The sequence below is a fragment of the Pelodiscus sinensis genome, chromosome 1 (assembly GCF_052426305.1).
Source record: "Pelodiscus sinensis isolate ZL-2025 chromosome 1, ASM5242630v1, whole genome shotgun sequence".
In the NCBI taxonomy this organism is placed as follows: Eukaryota; Metazoa; Chordata; order Testudines; family Trionychidae; genus Pelodiscus; species Pelodiscus sinensis.
Window position 1 is genome coordinate 143,146,419 of NC_143052.1, and position 19,849 is coordinate 143,166,267.

General features: G+C 54.7%; 1 protein-coding gene across 1 annotated transcript; it reads right to left on the reverse strand.

The window, feature by feature from the left end:
- Positions 1-106: 106 nt before the first annotated feature.
- P3H3 (prolyl 3-hydroxylase 3) lies at positions 107-19,688 on the reverse strand. The gene is made up of 15 exons (XM_075903661.2): positions 18,953-19,688; positions 16,534-16,686; positions 15,167-15,350; positions 14,893-15,024; positions 13,264-13,397; positions 12,787-12,876; positions 12,323-12,375; positions 12,014-12,072; positions 10,464-10,588; positions 10,208-10,303; positions 9,418-9,568; positions 9,152-9,269; positions 2,968-3,043; positions 2,348-2,488; positions 107-793 (listed from the first exon to the last, which is right to left on the reverse strand). Exons 1-15 carry the CDS (start codon positions 19,379-19,381, stop codon positions 575-577), a joined length of 2,160 nt encoding a protein of 719 aa, XP_075759776.2. The 5' UTR covers positions 19,382-19,688; the 3' UTR covers positions 107-574.
- Between the last annotated feature and the right edge of the window lie 161 nt (positions 19,689-19,849).

Below are 19,849 nucleotides of genomic sequence, written 5' to 3' on the forward strand. Positions count from 1 at the left end.
TTGGTTTGTTTTCCCTCTTCCAGGGCTCAGTCTCCCTCCATCATTTGTTAATTAAATCTCCATTCCTCACTCTCCGCTCTCTCAAAGGCCCACAACTCTTTCCAGCTTGGGTTGTTCATTTGTCCTTTATTTCACAGTCACACCTCGACCCTCCCTCTCCCTCTCCTGGTCACAAAACTCTCTGGATCTTCCTCTCCTTCCCACCCAATATCTGAAGAGTAAGAAAATCCTCCACCCAAAAAGGGCCCTAGAACTCCCTTCCCCTGCTTTGCTTTGGCCCTATATGAATATGGGTGGTTCCACTGGATGACAGGACATGGTGGAGAGGGAAAGGAAGGGGAGGGGAGCTTGGCTTGTTACTTCTGCATGGCAAAATGATTCTCAGGTCAAGGGAGTGAATATGGGTCTGGGTGCCAGGGCCCTTCCTGCTCATGATGCCCTCATTCTGCAAGCTGCACCCCTCCCCCTGTCAATGAGCAAGTACAATAAATTGCCCTACCACCTCTACCTGCTGTGTCCCTAAGAAGGTACCAGGCCAGTGGGGGTGGCCTGCCTCCAGCTGTCATGCGTTGCTTCAGAACTCATCCCTGGCTCGCAGGTTCTGGGGCTGCTGCCCTGACTCTGAACCTGGCCTATGTCTCTGACTTGTGGATCTGGCTCTTCCCTTGGTCACAGGGGGCTCAGGTGAGGCCCCACCACTGGAGTCAGACCCCGTATGCTCCTCGCCATCTGTGTGTGGTGGTTCCCGCTCCATGTCTCCCTGTCTCATCAGGTCCTCAGCCTCCATCCGCTCCTGCAAGCAGACAGACAGAAGTTTGGTACAGCTGCTTCCCAGTGGGGTTCTCCACCCAAGTTCCCTCTATGCAGTATGGCTGCTTAGGGCTGTGGCAGGGAAAGGCACCTCTCCCCCAGCATGGGCCTGCTGTGCTGGACAGAGGCACCTCTCTCTGCCAGACGCAACACAGACCTGCCTGGACTTCCTGTGGCCAGGAAGAGATGCCTCTCTCCTCAGGCCAGGTGCTGCTGCAAGAAGAGAAAGCTAGGGGGATTCCTCTCTCCTCACTGTAGCCCTTGGTCAGCCTGCACCCCAAACTCCTCACCCCCATCCTAGAGCCCGCACCCTCAGCTGGAGCGCTAAGCCTCCCACACACCAACCCTCATCCCAGCCCCATCCTGGAGGCCTCACCCTCCACATCCTCCCAAATACTCTGCTCCAGCCCTGACTCCCCTCCCACACTGCAAGCCCCTCGCAGCCCCACCCTCACCACATTAATTTTGTTTTTGCATCAATATGGACGTGAGGTGTCACACATCACCTCAGCGCTGGTGCACATAACAAAATTCATCCTGCACATGTAGGGGAAAAATTGGAGGGAATATTGGCCTGCAGCTCAGCACACATCCCTGCAGTGGGAGTAGGTACATTGCTCCCACCACCAGCTCCTCAGCCCTGTCCTGGGGGACTCTCCCAGTCCTGCCACCCTCAAGAGATCAAAGATTTGCAAAAAATTCCCACCAAACCCCAACAGTTTACCAATAGCTGTTACACTGTATTTTCTGTCTTTTTGGATTTGTCTCTCCCTGCCCATCCCCATGTGCCACATGCTAGGCTGCCCCCTGCCACACATGGATCGGGGCAGTGGGCAGCCTGGCCTGTGGCACACGGGGAGGGAGGCTCTCACCCCCACATGGACCCATCCCCTCCCCACAATTAACACGGTCTCCCTCCACTCAGTTCAGCCCACACCCCCATCATCCCAACCCCTTCAGTTCAGGCCCTGCACCCTGCCCTCAATTCAGCCCCTCCCACCTACAGTGGCCCCCACCCCACTCAGTTTAGCCCCCTTAGTTCCCATCAATTCAGTCCCCACAGACACCTCTGCTCCTCCTGGGGTACTTCACCCCCTTCCAGGATTGGGGCTGCTGCAGGCCCCTCTCCCCCTTCCCAGGAGCTCTTCAAATCTCACCCCATTCCTTCCAAGGGTGATTCTTGGAGGGGGGCAGGTAAAGAGGCGCCAGCCTGTTCCCCTTGCTTCCAGGAGAGGAGGGGGAAGGAGGGACTATAGCAGAGTCTAGCTCCCCGTGCCCCTCCTGTGAGAGTGGGGAGCAGGGGGAGACCCTGCCAGCTTTCCACAGAGCTGAACTTCATGGAGCTCCTTGAGTCATTGGGGGATGAGCTCCAGCCCCCACCGAAATGCCATCACTTGCAAGAAACCTGAGAGATTTAGCAACACTGCAGTGCATGCTGCTCCCTCTACCAGGAATCCCTGTCCAGCAAGAGCCCTCACATAGTGCCCCCCACAGGAGGCTCTGCCCAGGCTTCTCCCTCCAAAGGGGACGGCGTTACCTGCTCTGCATGCTCCGGGGAAAGCGTGTACCACAGGGCAATGGCACAGCGCCTCCCGCGCGTCACTGCCCACACGCCGTGCGGATTCTCCCCTCCGGAGCTGAAGGCCACCAGCCTCCCACATTTGGGGGGCACCTGAGCCTGCCATAGAGAGGAGGCAGTGATGAATCCAGGGGGTCTCACATGCTGCCCCCCTCCACCCTGTGAATGGCCCTGCCCCCATCAGCAATTCATCCAGGAGGTGGAGTATGGGGATAGCTCTTGTAGCAGAAAAGAAGTGGGCTTTACAAGGACTCTTATGTCAACCGAAAGCTGCCCCTAGGCAGCCAGGCGGGCAGGACAGGGAAGAAAGCAGGCGTTTGGGCTAGGAAGAGAAAGGCAGACACATGCAGGCTGACAGTGTGTGGGACATGGCAGCCAGGAAAGAGTTAACCTGAGACTGGCCTGAGATTTTCTTAAATTTGCCTTTGGCTGCCCCAATTTGAATCTGCTGAGTTTTGAGGGCTGGGTTCCATTGGAGTGGAGGGGCCTATCACACACTGGCTTTCCCCAGCGTCTGCCTTCAGGGCAAACTCCCATCCTGTCAGCCACTCTCTTTCCCTGGGCCAGACTGGACTCACCGTAACGGTCACTGCATCCAGTTCAGTGAAGAACAGGTCCCCACCAAGGAAGTCGTCGTTGAGATAGAGGATCCCACTGTGGAAAGGAAGAGACTGCTGCTGGATAAGGGAGATTCCCCAGATTTCCTTGCCTCTCTGCTGGACCCACACTTCACACCCTCCGTACAGTCTCTAGGGGCGATTGCGGAATTGCAGCCCAGCAAGCTTCACAGCTGTGCCAGGCAAACTGGTTGAAACAATAATTCAAATCAACAAGAAAATTAGAAGTTCATGATCTGCAGCCTGCCTGAATTCTACAAAGGAAAAATTTGTCTCACTGATTCCTTAGAAGTCTTTGAATGTGTCAGTAAAACAGAAAAAAGGAATCAATTGATATAATTTATTTAGACTTGCAAAAAGCCTTGACAAGACTCTGAATAAGAGCTACTAAAGAACTGAAGTCACAGGATGTGAAGCAGGGTTATGGGGCAAAAACTGGCTCCAGTACAGAAAATAAAGACTAGGCAGAAATGGCCAGTTTTCATCCCAAAGATTAAGAGCAGCAGCCTCAATGGTCTGGACTAGCTTTAATATATATATATATATAAATAAATGATGATCTGGAATGTGAGGAAGCAAAATCTGCAGCTGACAGCATCACAGTATTATTTAGGTCAGTCAGTACCAGAGGGGTCTGGGAGAAACGTCAGAGCCCTCGACCCGCCAGAGGAATGAGCCGGGTGATGGCAAATGAAGTTGAGTATTGGTGGATGCAAAGCAATACACAGTGAAGAAGAAGAATGAAATGACTCGTACCACTTGTGTGGTTCTAAACAAAGGGTATCAGCTCAGGGAAGGGACCTGGGTGTTGCTACTGGCTGCCGAGAGACAGTCTTTCCTCAGTGAGCAGCTGTGGTCAAAAAGCAAACAGGATGCTTGGGTGCACAAGGAAGAAGCTGGAGAACGACATGGAGAGCATTATACTGCCTTTGCATACATCACTGAGGCAGCTGGGGACCCCGTCTCCAATGGATAGCGAAGAACTAGTGTGGTTCAGAGAAGAGCAGTGAGAATGACCAGGGGCCTGGGATCACTGAGTGTCGAGCGCATACGCCTGCCCTTTTTTCTCAATTTCTTCTTCTCAAAGTGAGCCCTGTCGGCTACTGCACTTGCGAGATGGGGCTTCGGTGACTCCGTCCTCTGACCAAGTCACATTCTGTCCAAGCATGAAACCAACTAACCAACCTTCTGGAGACACAATTCAGATGTCCCCTGTCCAACAGCCCTGGCCAGGCACGCTCGTCTAAAACAGCTCACCAGGGCCCAGCAGGCTATACATGCTTGGTCTGGCTAGGCTGTAAGACTTCTACTCTGGAACAGAGCCGCAGCCCAAGGGCTTCTTCCCAGGGACTCCTTGCCTCTATTTGTCTTCAGTGACTCCAGACTTCCTGCTGAGCCAAGCCTCTTGGGCTCAGTTTGCAGGCAACGGCTTCCTGCCAAGTCTCAGTTAGCTCCCATGCTCAGTGCCAGTGTAACCCCTTTCCCCAGTTCCCTCCCATCAGCCACGCCTCCCAACAGGTGATGGGAGGGACCCAGTCCCACTCACTGCTCCAGGTCCTTTTAAGTTTGGCAGCCTTGTGCTCTGTCCCTTTATTAATGGCTGCTCTGTTTCCCTGGGCCACTTTCCTGGAGCTCATCTTAGCTAATTCCAATAATCAGCCAGAAGCTCCTTCCTCGCTCTCCTGGTCCCTGCTAGTAGTTACCTGCTTTGGGCCTTGCCTTCTCTCCAGACAGCCAGGAGCACCTCTTGTTTCTCCAGTCCCTCCTAGCAAACTGAACTCACTCTGGCTCTGCAGTTCCTTTTATATGACCCTGATGGGCCCTCGCTGGCTGCTCCATGAAGGCCCAGCCTTTTCTGATTGCCTAGAGTGGCTGTATCCCACACAGCCAGCTTGGAAGTCCTCTTTATTGGTCTTTTTTAGGGCAGGGTGTGGCAGGGCCACCAGGTCTCCAGCTATGAGTCTCAGAGCCTAGTCCATCCCATCACAGGGACATTATGAAAGCTGACACAAGAGTGAATGCTCTGGTGAAGAAAGTTGTTCTCCCAGTCTCGGAACACAAGAACAAGGGGATGGTGACAGTTTGTATACACAGGCTATCTGGCCAGAGCCAGCGCAGCTCGGAGACAACATGCACGCCACCAACAATTCACAATAGGAATGACCCTCAAGCCCTCAAACCTGGAAAGCTAGCTGTAGTTGGAAGATCTTGGTGAGGGGATTCAGAGTCACAGACTTTCACGTCAGAAGAGACCATCATCATCACCAAGACTCACCGCCTGCACATTACAGGCCACTGAACCTCACTCACCCACTTCTGTAATCATAGGTGCCGACTTCCTCTCTAGCTCAACCCACCCCTTGTCCCCAGGCCCTGCCTCCATTCCACAAGCCCCTGCCAAGCATGCCCCATCCCCACTCCTCCTCCCCCTGGAGCTTCCTGGAAGCTGTGAATCAGCTGTTCCCAGAACTCCAGAATCGCTGGGAAGAGTCAGTAAGCAGAGCTGCCAGTGCAGAGACACAGGGCGGAAGAGGCGGGAGTTGGCTATCCATGGATGCTCAGCACCCACTAATATTTCCCATGGGTGCTCCATCCCCAGAGCGCCGACGAAGTCAGTGCCTATGCCTGTAATAAATCCCTAATCTCTGGATGAGTTACTCAAGTCCTCAGATCATGATTAAAAATGTCAAGTCACACTAGTTTATCCACAAGTGACTGTGTCTAATGCTGAAGAGAAAGGCAACATCCCCACCCCCAAGGTCTCTGCCAATCTGACTGGGAGGCAAATTCCTTCCCAACCCCAAACATGGCCATCAGTTAGACCCTGTGCGTGTGGGCATGACCCTCTAGCCAGACACCTGGGAAAGAATGCTCTGTGGTAACTCCCAGCCCTCGCCATTAGTGCCCCATCACTGGGCACTGGATATCTTGGCTGGTAGCAGTCACAGATTGGCCAGATGCCATTATAGGCAGTCCCATTATTTCCTCCCCTCCATAAACTTATGGAGCTCAGTCTTGAAGACATTTAGGTATTTGCCCCTTTCCCTCCCCCAGCTCTCCTTAGAAGCCTGCTCCAGAACTTCACTCCTCTGATGGTCAAAAGCCTTTGTCTAATTTCAAGCCTAAACTTGATGGCCAGTTTATACACACTTGTTCTCGTGTCAGTGTTGGTGCTTAATTTAAGTAACTTCTCTCCCTTCCCAGCATCTACCCCTGTGATATATTTATAAACAGCAATTATATCTCCCTTCAGCCTTTTTTAGTTAGGCTAAACAAGCCTTTGAGTCTCCTCTTGCAAGGTAGGTTTTCCATTCCTTGGATCATCCCAGTAGCCCTTCCCTGCACCTGTTTCAGTTAGAATTTATCTTTTGTAAACATGGGAGACCAGATGACATCTACCAGTGGTCAATTATGAAAGTCATCAGCCAGGGAAGAGGAGAGAAAAGAAATGCAGATTTATCATGTGAATCTGCTACAGGCCTGGCAGGCCAGCCTCCTCATAGCAGTAGCTCCACTCGAGCTCAGTCCACAGGAACCCTTAGGCTATGACGCTGGCCTGATACCCACAGGGAAGAACTACAGCCTGAAGAAAAGGGATAATTACTATGGCTGACAGACGCTTTCCCCTGTTTTCTCAGCACTACTAGGGTGAACCCACCTGGTCTGCTACCCCATCCCACAGACATTCGACCAGGAAAACAATCTAAGAGAGCCTCCAATCCCTGCTACAGAAGATGTGGGAGATGGTTCCTCAAGAACTACAGAGCATGTTAGACGTGTGGGTGGTTGAGGAGTCCCACAGCATGTGGCAGAGCACCCTTAAGTTCGAGCTGAAACGTCATGTGTCAGCCTAACTCTGCAACAATTTTTCCAGAGAGTAAAAGCTGTATGAAGCGCAGTCTGTACCTTATGCCTACAGTTTTTGAGTTGCTAGACAGGCCTGGGGCCACCAAGTACATAATCCACTTTTGGCCTTATGAAGGGCTATTGGCAGATGGTTGTGACAGACGCAGCACAAGAGAAGCAGCATTTCCTGCACTGTGCGGGCTCTATCCATTTCAGATTGTTTCCTTCAGCCTTCATGGAACCACGGCTACATTCCAGCTACAGATGGACCGTGGACTTTGACCACTGGCAGTGTGCCCTGGTGTACATCAGTGATGGGAAACCTACGCTAGCAAGTGGCCCGCATGAGTGGCCCTCCTTCATTTCAGTGAGCTCCACGATTGTTGTAATCAAGGCAGTCTCCCGGGACAGGGTATTTTGCTAACTGTGCTTGTGTATCTCGAATTTGTAGGGTGTGCCCATTAGGGATGCAAGCGAGTAGTCAAGTTGAGTACTTTACTCACTTTCCGCCCCACCCGCTGCCTTAAAAAGCCAGTTCCCCCCAGCACCATCTCTGCGACACTGCCTCCCCCCTTCCCCCACTGCTGCCTCTAACAGAGGCAGCAACAGAGAGGGGTAGAGAAGGCTGACATGAAGCAGCCTCTGCCTGCAGAGGGCTGAGTCTCACCACAGGCAGAAGCTGCTCTGGCAGCAGCTCCTGTTCACAGCAGCCTGAGTTGATAAGTCTGGGACCGCCGCAGCTCTGCATTTTAAATGTAGTAAGAGCTGGACTACACAATTACCCGCCTCTTAACATCCGGAGTACACTGATGGAAACAGCAGAATTTGGCCACCCTGTGCATGGGCAATGGTAAACAAATGTCTTGTACCACACATGGAACCTTAATGGGTAACATGCGACCCATGGCCAGAAGCTCTTTCCTTGAGAAATATCCTACTCCATCACTGGGAAGGAAGCCCTGGTTGTAGAGTGGGCTGTAGACCATTATTTGGTGGAAAATCCTTTCAACGTCAGATCTCACTCCCCTCCACTGAACCCAGGGAAAGATACCAACCAAAGGGCAATGAGAAGGTACCTTTCCTTTAGTCCTATTGTTGTCAAGTACTGTACAGGGGAAGACAGACCATAAGAAAACAGGGTTTTTTTCCATCAGCGGGGGAGAATGAGAACCACAAGTTTCCCTGACACCAGGGAGGGAGGGTATGTGATGGGGTGTACCACCCCTTCAGTTCTAGTGGCTGTACACTTAAGGCTTCAAGAGCAATTCTGGGCCCGAACAACCTCACCCGGCTCACCTGCAGAGCATGCGCCAGACAGAGGAGGGGGCTTAAATGGAAGCCAGACATCTTAGAAAAGGGCTGACCAGGGAGGGAGAAGGACCTGCTCTGTGAGCCCTTGTGAAGGGGTGCTACAGGAGTCTTCCTCTGGAGAAATGCACTGAACTGCTGGGCCCAGACAGATTGCAGGTGCTGTTAGGTGCTGCAAACTGCAGGTGCTGGACTACATGATTAGTCATTTACCCACCTTTTAACATCCTGAGTACACTGATGGAAACAGCAGAATTTCCCTGTTACCTGCTCACAGCAGACTGCAAAACTTGGACCACAGAGCGGGTGGTAGAAGTGGCCCAGGGAGAGAGGGGGGCAGCCTAAAAGCGCTGGATTTGTGGAAACCTTTCAGGGCCCTGAACTGAAGCTCAGTGGAAGGGCCAGGGCTCCCCCACCATTCCCTCTCCACAGCAGAAGAGCATGGACCAGTAACCAAGAAGCACTGACCACCACAGGGACACCCAGTGGCACTGAAAGGTGGGAATTCAGCACTAGAGAGGGAAATACTTTCCCACCCAATGTAGGATTACACTGTGGAGATCACAGCTACTGAGGCCACACACTGAGCAAGATGCAGAATGAGACTGGACAAGACTAGCAGAGTTATCACAGAGAACGACATTTTGGAAGGAATGTTACAGGTCATGCTTCAGGGCTCATGCCAGTCCCTAACAACTAAAGGCCAGGTGAAAGCTAACATGGGGGACATATCCCACATCTGCCTGTGGGTCGCTCTGCTCTTTCTTTTGGAGAAGTTGGTCCTGACTACGGTGACAGGCAGGACACTGGACTAGAGAGATTCACAGATTCCAAGGCCAGATGAACCAGATGCCAGGCCTGCTCAAGTGTGGCAATCCCTCTGTTCCCATGAAACTCTGGGGTCCCCCCCAGACACACTGACTGTGCTCTCTGGAGCTGGGGATATGTTTTTACCTCCAACTTCTCAGCTTCAGGGCCCATCTACTCTCACCTGTAGTCCCTGTACACGTAGGCAGGCGGCTCTCTCCAGCATTCTTTCCCCTCAGGATCCAAGAGACAGTTATCAGCATGAACTGGATGACTGAGATCCATGCGACCATCCTGCTCCCCTGGAAAGGGACATTGCAGGGGAACATTAGCGCCTGAGGATAGAAGATACAGCAGGCAAAGGGCACCGCTTGGATTGTGGATAAGCAGGGGCCCAGAGATGGTGTGGGGAGGGGAATCTCTAGGGAGCTAGGACTGGGCTTCCTTTACCCTCCACAGCCGTGCGGCACACGAGGTGCGTGAATGAGAAATGGAGCCTTTTCCCAGGGGTGAAATAGGACTCTACTATTTTCCGGGACTTCTCACTGGCATGCAGGAGCAGTCTGGCATCTCTCCAGTTCACGGTCCCATCCTGTGCCAGCTGGAAAGTAAAAACACGCTTGTGAGAAACCACACGTGTAAGGAACACATCAGTGAGAAACAACATGTGTGTGTGAGGGAGCAGCATGCCTGCAAGAAGTCCTGTGTTCACATGCATGCACAAGCAAGGAGACCAATGCAAGACGCCTGGGACTGTGCACATGCAGGAGAGAAAAAGCCATGAGAAACATCACCTCCATTTCTGTGTATGCAATGGAGAAGCAGGTCCAGGAAAAACACCCTCCTCTGGGCCAGAGGGTGAGAAGCACTCTGGGAAACAACAGGGGAAACAACAGAGGAAATGAAACCTGAGAAAGGCCCCTGCAAAAGCAGGACAGAAACACACAGCCTGGGCCTGGGTGAAGCAGTGCCTCCTGGGAAATAGCCTGTGCCCGTGGGAGGGTCATGAGACCACGAGAGACGGCCTGAGTGGGTCCATGGGAGGAAGCACACGTGTGAGAAATGTGCCCCCCATGCAAGAGAGTGGCCTGTGAGACAGCTCATGTATCACAGGGAGAACACTCTGTGAACCCCTCACCCACAGTCAGGTGAGCAAGCAGCTGGAGCCCAAGGAACTCCCCGAGACAAGCCATGTCTTGGGATGGGACCCCAACATATGCGGAAGCATTGAGCCATTTACCTTCAAAGCCTTCAACACTGTTAACCCTTCAAATCTCTCATGGGGGGTGTGAGGGGACTGTCTGCCCCGGTAACCATCTCCCCTGCCGCCAGCTGCCTGAAATAGATTGGAGGGGAGTTTCAGGCACGGTGTCCTTTCTTCTCTCCCCACCGCCCATCCTATGTCAGAGCACCCCTGCTGGAGGATGACAGTGCTGGGCCGGGGTAGGCTGCCCCTCCCTCCATGTCCTTATACCCCTGTAGGCTTCTGTCCTCACCATTGCCAGCCGGAGAATGTCCTTACATTCGGACTCTGTCAGCACTCTGTCAAAGAAAACTCGCTGGGATCCATTCAGCTGGCGAGAGTCCATGGCGACGGTGATCCCCTCAAAAGAGAATGGACCTGTGTGGGAGGAGAAAGGGCTCAGTCTCCTTGTGGGTACTCTCTGGATCTGCAGAAGCAGCTGAGAGTTCAAAAAGGTCTTTAGACTGCGCCACAAGGAACAAAACCTAGCAAAGACTTAAATCATCCCCCTTTTTCCACACACACGTCTTGTCTCTGCCTCCTACTAGGGGTGTTAAAATGTGTTTATTTAGGGTAAACGTGTAACCGCTGAGGTGGCTTAAGCCCAACTGGTTTAACATGTCCACGCTAGCTGCACCGAGTCATGGCTGGTTTGCCCTACATCAACATTAGCACTGTGCGGTTTCAGCTGCAGTGCCTTCAGGGCTGTTATTTCACAGGTCCCAGAAACAGCATGCACTTGAAGATTTTGCCCAGCAGCCTATGCTCTATGGGGCAGTGATCCTATTGGATTCCAGAAGGTGGGCAGGCATTAGCCCACCCACATTGGAAGGACCTCCCCCCAACCTACGGGGAGGGTACACAGAGCCCAGAATGCCAACTAGTTACTGGGGACAAATAAAGAAATATCAGGAATAGGTGTAGAGGTCAAAGGGCTAAAACGAGGGAGCCAGATGGGGACACCGAGCAGAGAACCCCAGACACCACCCACTGCCCCTCGAAGGTCTTGAGAGAACCAGGGGTCGCCACCTAGTGAACTCTGCCTGGATGTGTGAGCGGATACAGGAGCGGAAATAGGCCCCGCAGCCACAGGCCCTTCCCTTTGCCAACCTCTGCTCCCTGGTCTTGTGAATGGCCATCTTGGCCAGAGCCAGGAGGAGGCTGAGGAGGAGGTCCTGCAACTTTGTGGGGCCACGGATGGTGTGTGCATAAATTAACAGGTGAGGGGAGAAGTGCAGCCAGAACCTCAACAAGAGGTTCTGGAGGAGCCAGAAGAGGGGCTGTAACCTGGTGAGCTCGAGGTAGACATGTGCCAGGGTCTCCCCACACCACAGAAGGGGCAAGTGTCGGGAATGGGGGTGAACTGTGCCAAGTACATGCCTGTGCTCACTGTGCCATGCAGGATTCTCCAGCTGATGTCCTTGGCGAGCCGTGGAACCAAGGTGGAGTACAGACTGGCCCACCGGGGCTCCCCACCCTCTATTGGTGGGAGGAGGTCCCACCACTTGGTATCTGGGCAGGTCACAAGTGTGGGGAAGTGGAGCATGTGAAGCACGAGTGTGTACAGATGTCTCTTCGGCGCAGTTCGAAAGGGGACCAGCTGCCACGCGTGCAGCCGGCTTGGGTGATGAGGGGAAGGTGGTCGGGAAGGTACGCGGGGCTCCGTTGGGTAGTGATGGGAGGCAGTTAGTTTGCATCCATGTTGTCATTACAATCATTGAGCCTGGAACAGTAGAGGCTCAGACAGTATTTAGCCCTGTCTTTCAATGGCTTTTGTCTCCCATCCCAGGATCTTTTACTCACCCCTCTGCTCTTGGTCTCCAACATCCAGATTCTCCAGCCTCTGCTTCTCCTGATTCTCTCTCGGGAGCAAGGGAGAGACACAGACAGGGGCTGTCAGCATCCACAGATATAGCCCCTTGCTCCCTTTTCAGTCACACACTCAGCAACAAACCAGAGTCCCAGATTCCAAGGTCAGAATGGACCACAGTGATCATTTAGTCAGACCTCCTGTATACCACAGGTAACACCCCGCATCTCTCTTCCACGCACAGTCACTCCCATGCTCAGCATGCCTCCAACTCACACCCTGCACGCTGCTTTAGCTCTTACCTGTGTTTCTGCTTCAGACTTTCAGGAATCAGCTCCTCTGGGGTCCAGGGATCCTAAAGAAACAAAAGGAGGGGCTCAGCTACCCAGCACACTCTTCCCATGCTGGATCAGACAGATGGACCCGCCTAATCCAGTGCCCCACTTCCTCCCAGGCCAGATCAGACCACTGGGCCTGTTTAGTGCGTGTTCTTGCCTCCCAAGCTGCATAAAGTTCGGATTTCCACGTGGAAATTCCTTCTTGCCCTCTCACCCCCAGCTGTGGTCACAGGCACAGGAGAAAAGAGGGCTTTGAGGGTCTCCACTTCACCTTGGAGATCATTCTACCTCACATCAATGTCCAACCCTTACAGGGCCAGGACAATAATCTGGTGAAGTGAATGCTATAGATTAATGAACAGTAAATTGCCTTCATGAGACTAGGGCAGGGAGAACTCAGCCTTCTGAAAGAAGATGCAACTACTTACAGGGTCATTAAAAATTCCTCCCAGATGCTCCACCGCATAGTAAATCAACTTCTTCTCCATCAGAGACCTCTGCACATAGCGCCGAATATTCTGGAGACATGTACAACTGTCAAACAACTGTCCCACATAGGGGAGTCCTGGGGAGACTCCCAACCACCCCCTAGCCTCACAAAGGCACCCTCATTCTGCCTTGGGGAGACCCCAGCCCGATCATCTGTATGTGGGGCCATCCTACACTCTAGTCATCTGAAGGAGTGAGCTGTGACCATGAAAGCTCATGATATCATCAACATGTTTTGTTAGTCTATAAAGTGCTAAAGTGCTACGCATTTGTTGTTTTTTAAGTTTTTCCTGTGTGTGGGCTCTACATGCACACACATATAAAGGCATCTCTCCCCATTGGGACCCAACCCTGGCCGAACCGTAGGGGGAAGAAGAGACTCAGAGAAGGCAGAACTGGAGGAGTGGTGCTGGTACCTCTCTGGCTGTGACTAATGTTCCTTCTCCCAGCTCCGCCTCATACTGTTTCATCTTCTCCAACATCAGCTCATCCGCAGGATAGAAGAGCAGGTAGGAAGCGGCGCATTCAGCAGCCAAGGCCTGGTTCCCAGCTGGTTCAGAGGCAGAGAAGGAGATGGGTATGGTGAGGTCTTGCAACTACGGCTTAGATCCTCAGACACATTTAGGCACTTAGTGCTTATTGAGATCACTGGCAGTTAGGCACCTAGATACCCGTGAAGATCTGGGACTATGAAATTGTTGTGATCAGTGAATATCTGCATGATGACAGTGCTCATTGGGCACACTCCGGATCAGGGCCCATTCTGACATGCCCTGGCTTGCGGGGCTTGGAGGCCAGAGGTCGATGAAGGGTAGGCAATGGGGACAAGGACAAGGAACAATGGTCTCAAGTTACAGTCGGAGAGGTCCAGGTTGGATATTAGGAAAAACTATTTCCTGAGGAGGGTGGTGAAGCACTGGAATGGGTTACCTAGGGAAGTGCTGGAATCTCCATTCCCTAGAGGTTTTTAAGTCCTGGCTTGACCAAGCCCTGGCTGGGTTGATTTAGTTGGGTTGGTCCTTCGCTGAGCAGGGGGTTTTACTAGATGACACCCTGAGGTCTCTTCCAGCCCTGGGATTCGATGGTTCTATGACACCCAGACAAGCAATGAGCCTGGTGAAGAACGGGCTCGGTTTGCTAGTTCCATGGAGCTTTTTTCATTGGGGTTAGGAGGTTGTGGTAGAAGGGAGGAAGACAAAAGCGGGGCAAGGGAAGGAGGGAAGAGGAACTGCCTCTGCTCGTAACTTGCTCAGCAGGCTAAGTCCTGGAGGCCTCGGGCAGAGGTGAGGAGGCTGGAGAAGGATCAGACAGTGGCTGTTTGGGTGTCCCCCTACACAGGGCTGCATGGGAGGGAGAAGGCAGTGCTGAAAGGACAAACTGACTGGTAGTGGTGGCAATATGGGCACAGCCCCAGTGTCACTAGAACAGCTAGGCAGGGCAGAGTTAATTCTCCACAGGTCTAACTGGGAAAACCAAGGGGTTTGTGTCTGACAGGGAGGTGCAGGGGCAGTCAGCAGAGGCATGCCAGGGTACATGGTCAGAGCCCTGAGAAGGTGACTTTAGCAGCAGCGTCCTACACAGGCTTGAAAGGAGGAAGGGCTGGAGAAGAGAAGGGGGCCATGGTAATGGTGAGAAATGGGGGGGAGGGGCAAGGCAAGAGCTTTGGCTGTGCGGATTGAGAGGAAAGGCCAGATTTTAGGGACATCATAGGAGAAAAAGGGGCAAGATTAAAATGACCCTCCAGTGAGAGGGGTGATAGAAATGTAGCCGTGTTAGTCTGGGGTAGTGAAGCAAAATGCAGGACAATGTAGCACTTTCAGTGAGAGGGGTCGTTCCAAGATGGACCCTGGCTCACAGGCCCCAGTGGGGAGGCGTCCATGGATGGAGAAAAGCAGCAGTGAGGGTGGGATGGCCTTGGAGGAGACTCAAGAGCTGAGTTAGGCTCCCCCCAATCCACCGGACACCACACTGCCCACGTGGGTACAGCCCTCACTCTCCACTCACTAGTGTCACAGCGCCACCTGCTGGCCAGCCGCGCTGCTTACCCTGATCATAAGCAAACTGCAGCAAGTCCAAATGGGATGGGATGAAATCGTCTGTGGCTGAAACCCGTCCGGGCTTGGTGGCAATCTCCAGGACGCAGTGCTGCCTGCACATCAGGACCTGCATGTAATGGGCTGACAGGGAAAGAGAGGGGATGAAGGGCAGCAGTGCAGCAGTACAGCAGCTCCCCTTTCTGCCGACTGGGATGCCAGGGGAAGGCACATGTCCAGAGGAGAAAGAGTGACCCACCCAGCGACACAGCGCCCCTCACACTACCTGCGATGGCTTCATAAAGGCTGGGTTGCATCTCCTCCTCTGTGCCATCCTCCTGGGGCCCCTCGCACAGAGCGCGACAATCCTCCAGTGCCAACAGCACCTCTTCGAGCGACTCTTCCAGCTTCCTGGCAGCCTGCAGGTACTCATCTGCATTGTAGTGCTGCACCCCGGTTTCGTACGCCTCCTGCAAGGAGCAGCACCAGGCCTTGTGGTTGATGTCTGGGCCCCACCCTTCATGCTCAATTGGTAATTGGCTACCCAGGATTTTGGATCACTCAGAGGGCAGCCTTACTGTCTGTGGGTCAGTTTGGATAATGCACTATGGCAGGGGTGGGCAAACTATGGCCCATGGGCCACATGCAGCCTGTCAGACCTTTTAATGAGGTTTTGAGCTCCCGCCAGGGTGCGCCAGCCAAAGAGGAGGGTTGGGGGCTTACCCTGCCCCATTCTGTGCTTGTAGCAGCTCCACGTGGCTCCTGGAAGCAGGGCAGCCTGGGGGCACTGTGCACTGCCCCCATCCCAAGCACCAGCTCTCCAGCTCCTATTGGCTGGGAACTGTGACCAATGGACGCTGCAAGGGTGGTGCCTGCACACAGGGTGGTACACAAAGCCATATGGCCCCACCTCTGCATAGGAACCACAGGGGGAATGTGCCGCTGTTTCCAGGAGTTGCTTGAGGTATGCACCACCTAGATCCTGCACCTCTGTGCCTCCACCTCCCAAAACCCCAGCACCAGCCCTGATCCCTCCTCCTGCCCTCCAAAGCCTTCCATTCTAGCCCAGCACACACCCTCTTGCACCCCAAATCTCTCATCCCCAGAGGCCTCCCAGAGAGTGCCTCCCCCAGCCACAGCCTCACCCCCCACTGGTGTCCCAGCCCCAGCCCAAGAACTGATCCCACTCCCACACCCCTCCATTCCAACCCGGAGCACCCTTCTGCACCCCAAGCTCTTTATTCCCAGTACCACCCCAGAGCCCGAGTCCCTCATCTCCCTGTATGCCCCAATCCCGTCCCAGTCAAGAGGCCCCTCTTAGCCTCCGAACCTCACCGTCCCAGCCTGGAGCACCTTCTTGCATCCTGAACTCATTTCTGGCTCCACCCCAGAGCCTGTACCCCCTCCTACACTCCAGGCCCCAATTTGTGAGCATTCATGGCCTGCCATACAATTGCCACACCAAGATGTAGCCCTCAGGCCAAAATGTTTGCCCACCCCTGGTCTATGGAAACCCTCAGGCTCTGACCCCTGTGGGGCAATGAAGCAGAGATGGGGAAGCCAGGGTTAATCTTGGGCCCTGATCCCCTGGAGTAAGTTGGCAGGCCTTGCTGAAGTATGCATCAGGTGCACAGATCTCCATGGGGGTCTCACCCAATATGGTGTGGCCTGCAGGTCTCGGAAACTCTCTAGCTTCACCTCTGCCATGCGCTGGTATTTTTCCATGTCTTCACGCATCTGTATGTGCTGGGGATTGGCCACGAAAAACGTGTGAGCCGCTGACACCGCTTCATCCAGCTTCTTCAGCTGCAAGGACAAGACAACCCACGTAGAGCAACTGCCAAGTCCCCGGGCAGTTCCTTCTCATGTCTAAACCTCCCTCCCCACATACATGCCATTAGCCAGCCTGGCTTTGGAACTATATTTGCAGAATAGGCCTAATAAACCAACATGCTATGTTGACCAGGGTGCCCTGTAAGGTGTGCGCCTGCACGCACCAAGAATTTCATTCCCGCCCACCCACTCAGCAGAGCCACGCAGCTGCGGCCCCGGCTGCTCCTAAAGGTGGGGCCGTGTGGCAGGTGACTGCACACCCCTGGAGCAGCTGGGCAGCCACCACGCAGGCTGAGTGACAGCTGCCATAGCTGGAGCCTGGGCCGCAATACTAAAAATAGCACCATGGCCCCAGCTTGAGTCCCAGCACATGGAGCGCACTGCCTCATGTGCCGGGACTGGAGCTGGACTATGGTGTAGCTGCTCCTGGGCTGGGGCTGCAGCACTAAAAACAGCACCACGGCCCTGGTTCCAGCCCCTGCACACAAGGCAGCCACTCGCCATGCTGACTCGCCCGGCAGGTGCAGGTGTTGGGATGGCAGAAGGTGAGGGAAGAGGCAGGGGGAAAACTAACGAAGTGGTGGGGGGTGAAGAGAGGAAGGGGCTTGTGCAGAGGGGAGAGGAGGAGGCCAGGACAGGAGAAGAAAGGGGCAGGCACCAAGGAGCAGGGTAGAGGAGAGACAAATGCCAGGGGGCCAAGAGGAGACAATGAGGAAAAAGGCAGGAGTGGGGAGGGGTGTGAGAAGCGAGGGGACAGGGTGATGCTGGGAGAGGCAATGGAGGTGAGAGACAGGAAGAGGAAAGGGGAGGGGTGGGTGCCGGGAGAAGAGAGGTTGAAAGGAGGGGTGGGCATGAGGAAGGCAGGGGATGGAGCAAGTCATGTGTGAGGGCACAGAAGGGCATGAGGAGAACTGGGACAGAGGAGGTAGGCACCAGGGAGGAAGAGGGCAAGGGGGGCAGGAGCAGTGAGGGAAGGGGAGGGAGGCACCGGGAAGGTGCAGGTGACAGGGAATTGTGGGGGGATTCTCTGGGGCCAGGGGGTAGGACGCGTGGCAGGTGGGGGCCAGGGCCCGCTCCAGGCAGGGCCAGGGGAGAGACCCAGCTCCAAATATTGGTAGAGCTGGAGCATGGGCACCACGAGCCCATATAACTTGCCACCTATGGCCATGTCTGACATTGTAGCTACTATTGTAGGACCTAAACTACTATATATTTGAGAAAGTTTGCGTGTCTGTCTGTTCAAGAACTGCTCCTAAGTGGTAAGCGCTAGGACCACCAGATGTGGTAGGCAGCGTCTTCTTATAGTAACTTAAAGCAAGGGCAGGATTTGGTTGTGCTAGGACAATGGCATGTGCCTGGAATGGGATTTTTTCTCATAGCATGGAAAAGGAGGGTTCTGCTAGCAGGGACAATTATACTGTATAATGGTGGCAGAGAGGGGTGTGCAGCAAGGGGCCAGAGATGGGGAGCAGGGCAACTATAATCACACTGAGTTAAGAGAGGGCAGGGGTGGAAAAAGGGACAGTTGTCTAACTATATATTTCAGAGAGTTTGTCTGTTTGTGTGTGTCTGTCCTCCAGCCGGGGACATGCACGCTCCCTCAGCTCTGCCCGCTGCAGCTGAGATAGCCATGGGGAGGCGCTTCGCACTTGGCCCCATGCTATGTGGTGAGAGAGGGCTGGGGCAGTTCTCTCTCCCTAGGGCAGCCTGCATACTGACCCCCTCCTCCTTAGCCCCCCTGCCCAGCAAAGAGTTAAATAAAGAAGAACAATTATTTCAGTTAAGGACTTGAGCAAGGCCGGGTAAACCCCCTAGTTTTAAATAAAGCATCATGCTGTCCCCTGCTAGATGGGATGTGATGAAACCTCTACTCTGGTGCCACCTCACTCCGAATTGCCTTTCCCCCTTCCCCAGCCAAGTGTCTCAACTCCGGAGGACATACACAAAACCAACTCCCTATCCCGTTTGTTAGGCCAGCAGCACCGGGCAGACACAGGCTGTTCCCATTGTCAGCTTGGTTCTCTTGCCGGGGGAGCCCGGCAGACTCAGGGCGCAGGTATGGGATTAAGAGTCACTGACACCTGCCCCCACACATAAGCCAATCTTGGCACAGGTCAGCGGCTGGTGAAGCAGAGAAGCCCCTTGGTTGGGGGCTTGGGGAAGGTGCCCCTCGCCTTCCTGCCACAGGCCGTACCCAGCAGGGGCTCAGGGCCGGCAGTGAGCGCGGACCTCCCCTCACCTTGAACAGGGCCACCTGGAGGTAGTTGTAGGGCTCCCTCTGCTCGAAGTCCTGTCGGGTCTCCCTGCTGGCCCGGTGGAGGGAGGGCTCGGAGCCCAGCCGGCGCCGCAGACACTCCTCCAGGCACTCGGCGCGCTGCAGGACCCTGTCGAAGAAGCGGGTCTCCCAGGCGGGGGCCGCCGGCGGGCCCGCGAACCCGGCCTCCTCCCCGCATGTGCCCTGGCAGCCGCGCCGCGCCCCCAGCAGCTGCGAGTAGCTGTGCAGGGCGCGCTGCAGCAGCTCGGCCGCCCGGGGCCAGTCCCGCGCGAAGTAGGCCCGCACCCCGTCGGCGTAGAGCAGGTCGTAGGGGAGCAGGCGCCCTGGGCCGGGGGAGAGGAGGGCCGGGGCCGGCAGGGCGAGGAGGAGGAGGGCGAGGAGGCAGGGGGCCATGGCAGAGCCGGGGGGCTGCGGAGGGACGGGGCCGTGCTGGGCGCGGGAGGCGAAGCCGGGGCCGAGGACCCCGCCGCGGGGCGCGTTGGCAGGAGGCGGGAGCGCCGCTCTTGCCGCTGTGTGGCTGGGCTGGGAGAGGAGGCAGAGAGCGGGGAGGCGCCAGAGGCTAGAATTCCTCCCAGAACTTCCCAGGCGGCCAGCCACGAAAGCGGAGCGGGGCCCGGACCGCGGGCACAAGGCTGCAGGAGCGAGGAAGACTTCCCAGTAAACGTGCCTGGTGCCAGGGAGACCCCGGCAGGCGTCAAATCTGGATGGACCGGGGCCAAGCAGAGGGCCTGTCCGCCTCCTCACCCAACCTGCTGTAGTGCGGAAGGGAAGGGGAGATGGAAAAAAAGGAGAAAAGAGACAGTGATCTGTTCACTCATTTTTCCCTCCCCTCCCCCTTCCCTTATTGATTCTTGGATGCGG

Excerpts from the sequence above, each read along its gene's own strand:
- P3H3 (XM_075903661.2), bottom strand. The coding sequence starts at position 19,381 with ATGGCCCCCTGCCTCCTCGCCCTCCTCCTCCTCGCCCTGCCGGCCCCG. Across the intron at positions 15,351-16,533 it reads TGCAGGCCACACCATATTGG|GAGGCGTACGAAACCGGGGT; the intron begins GTGAGACCCCCA and ends TGCTCCTTGCAG. Across the intron at positions 12,376-12,786 it reads GAGGAATTTTTAATGACCCT|GATCCCTGGACCCCAGAGGA; the intron begins GTAAGTAGTTGC and ends TTGTTTCTTTAG.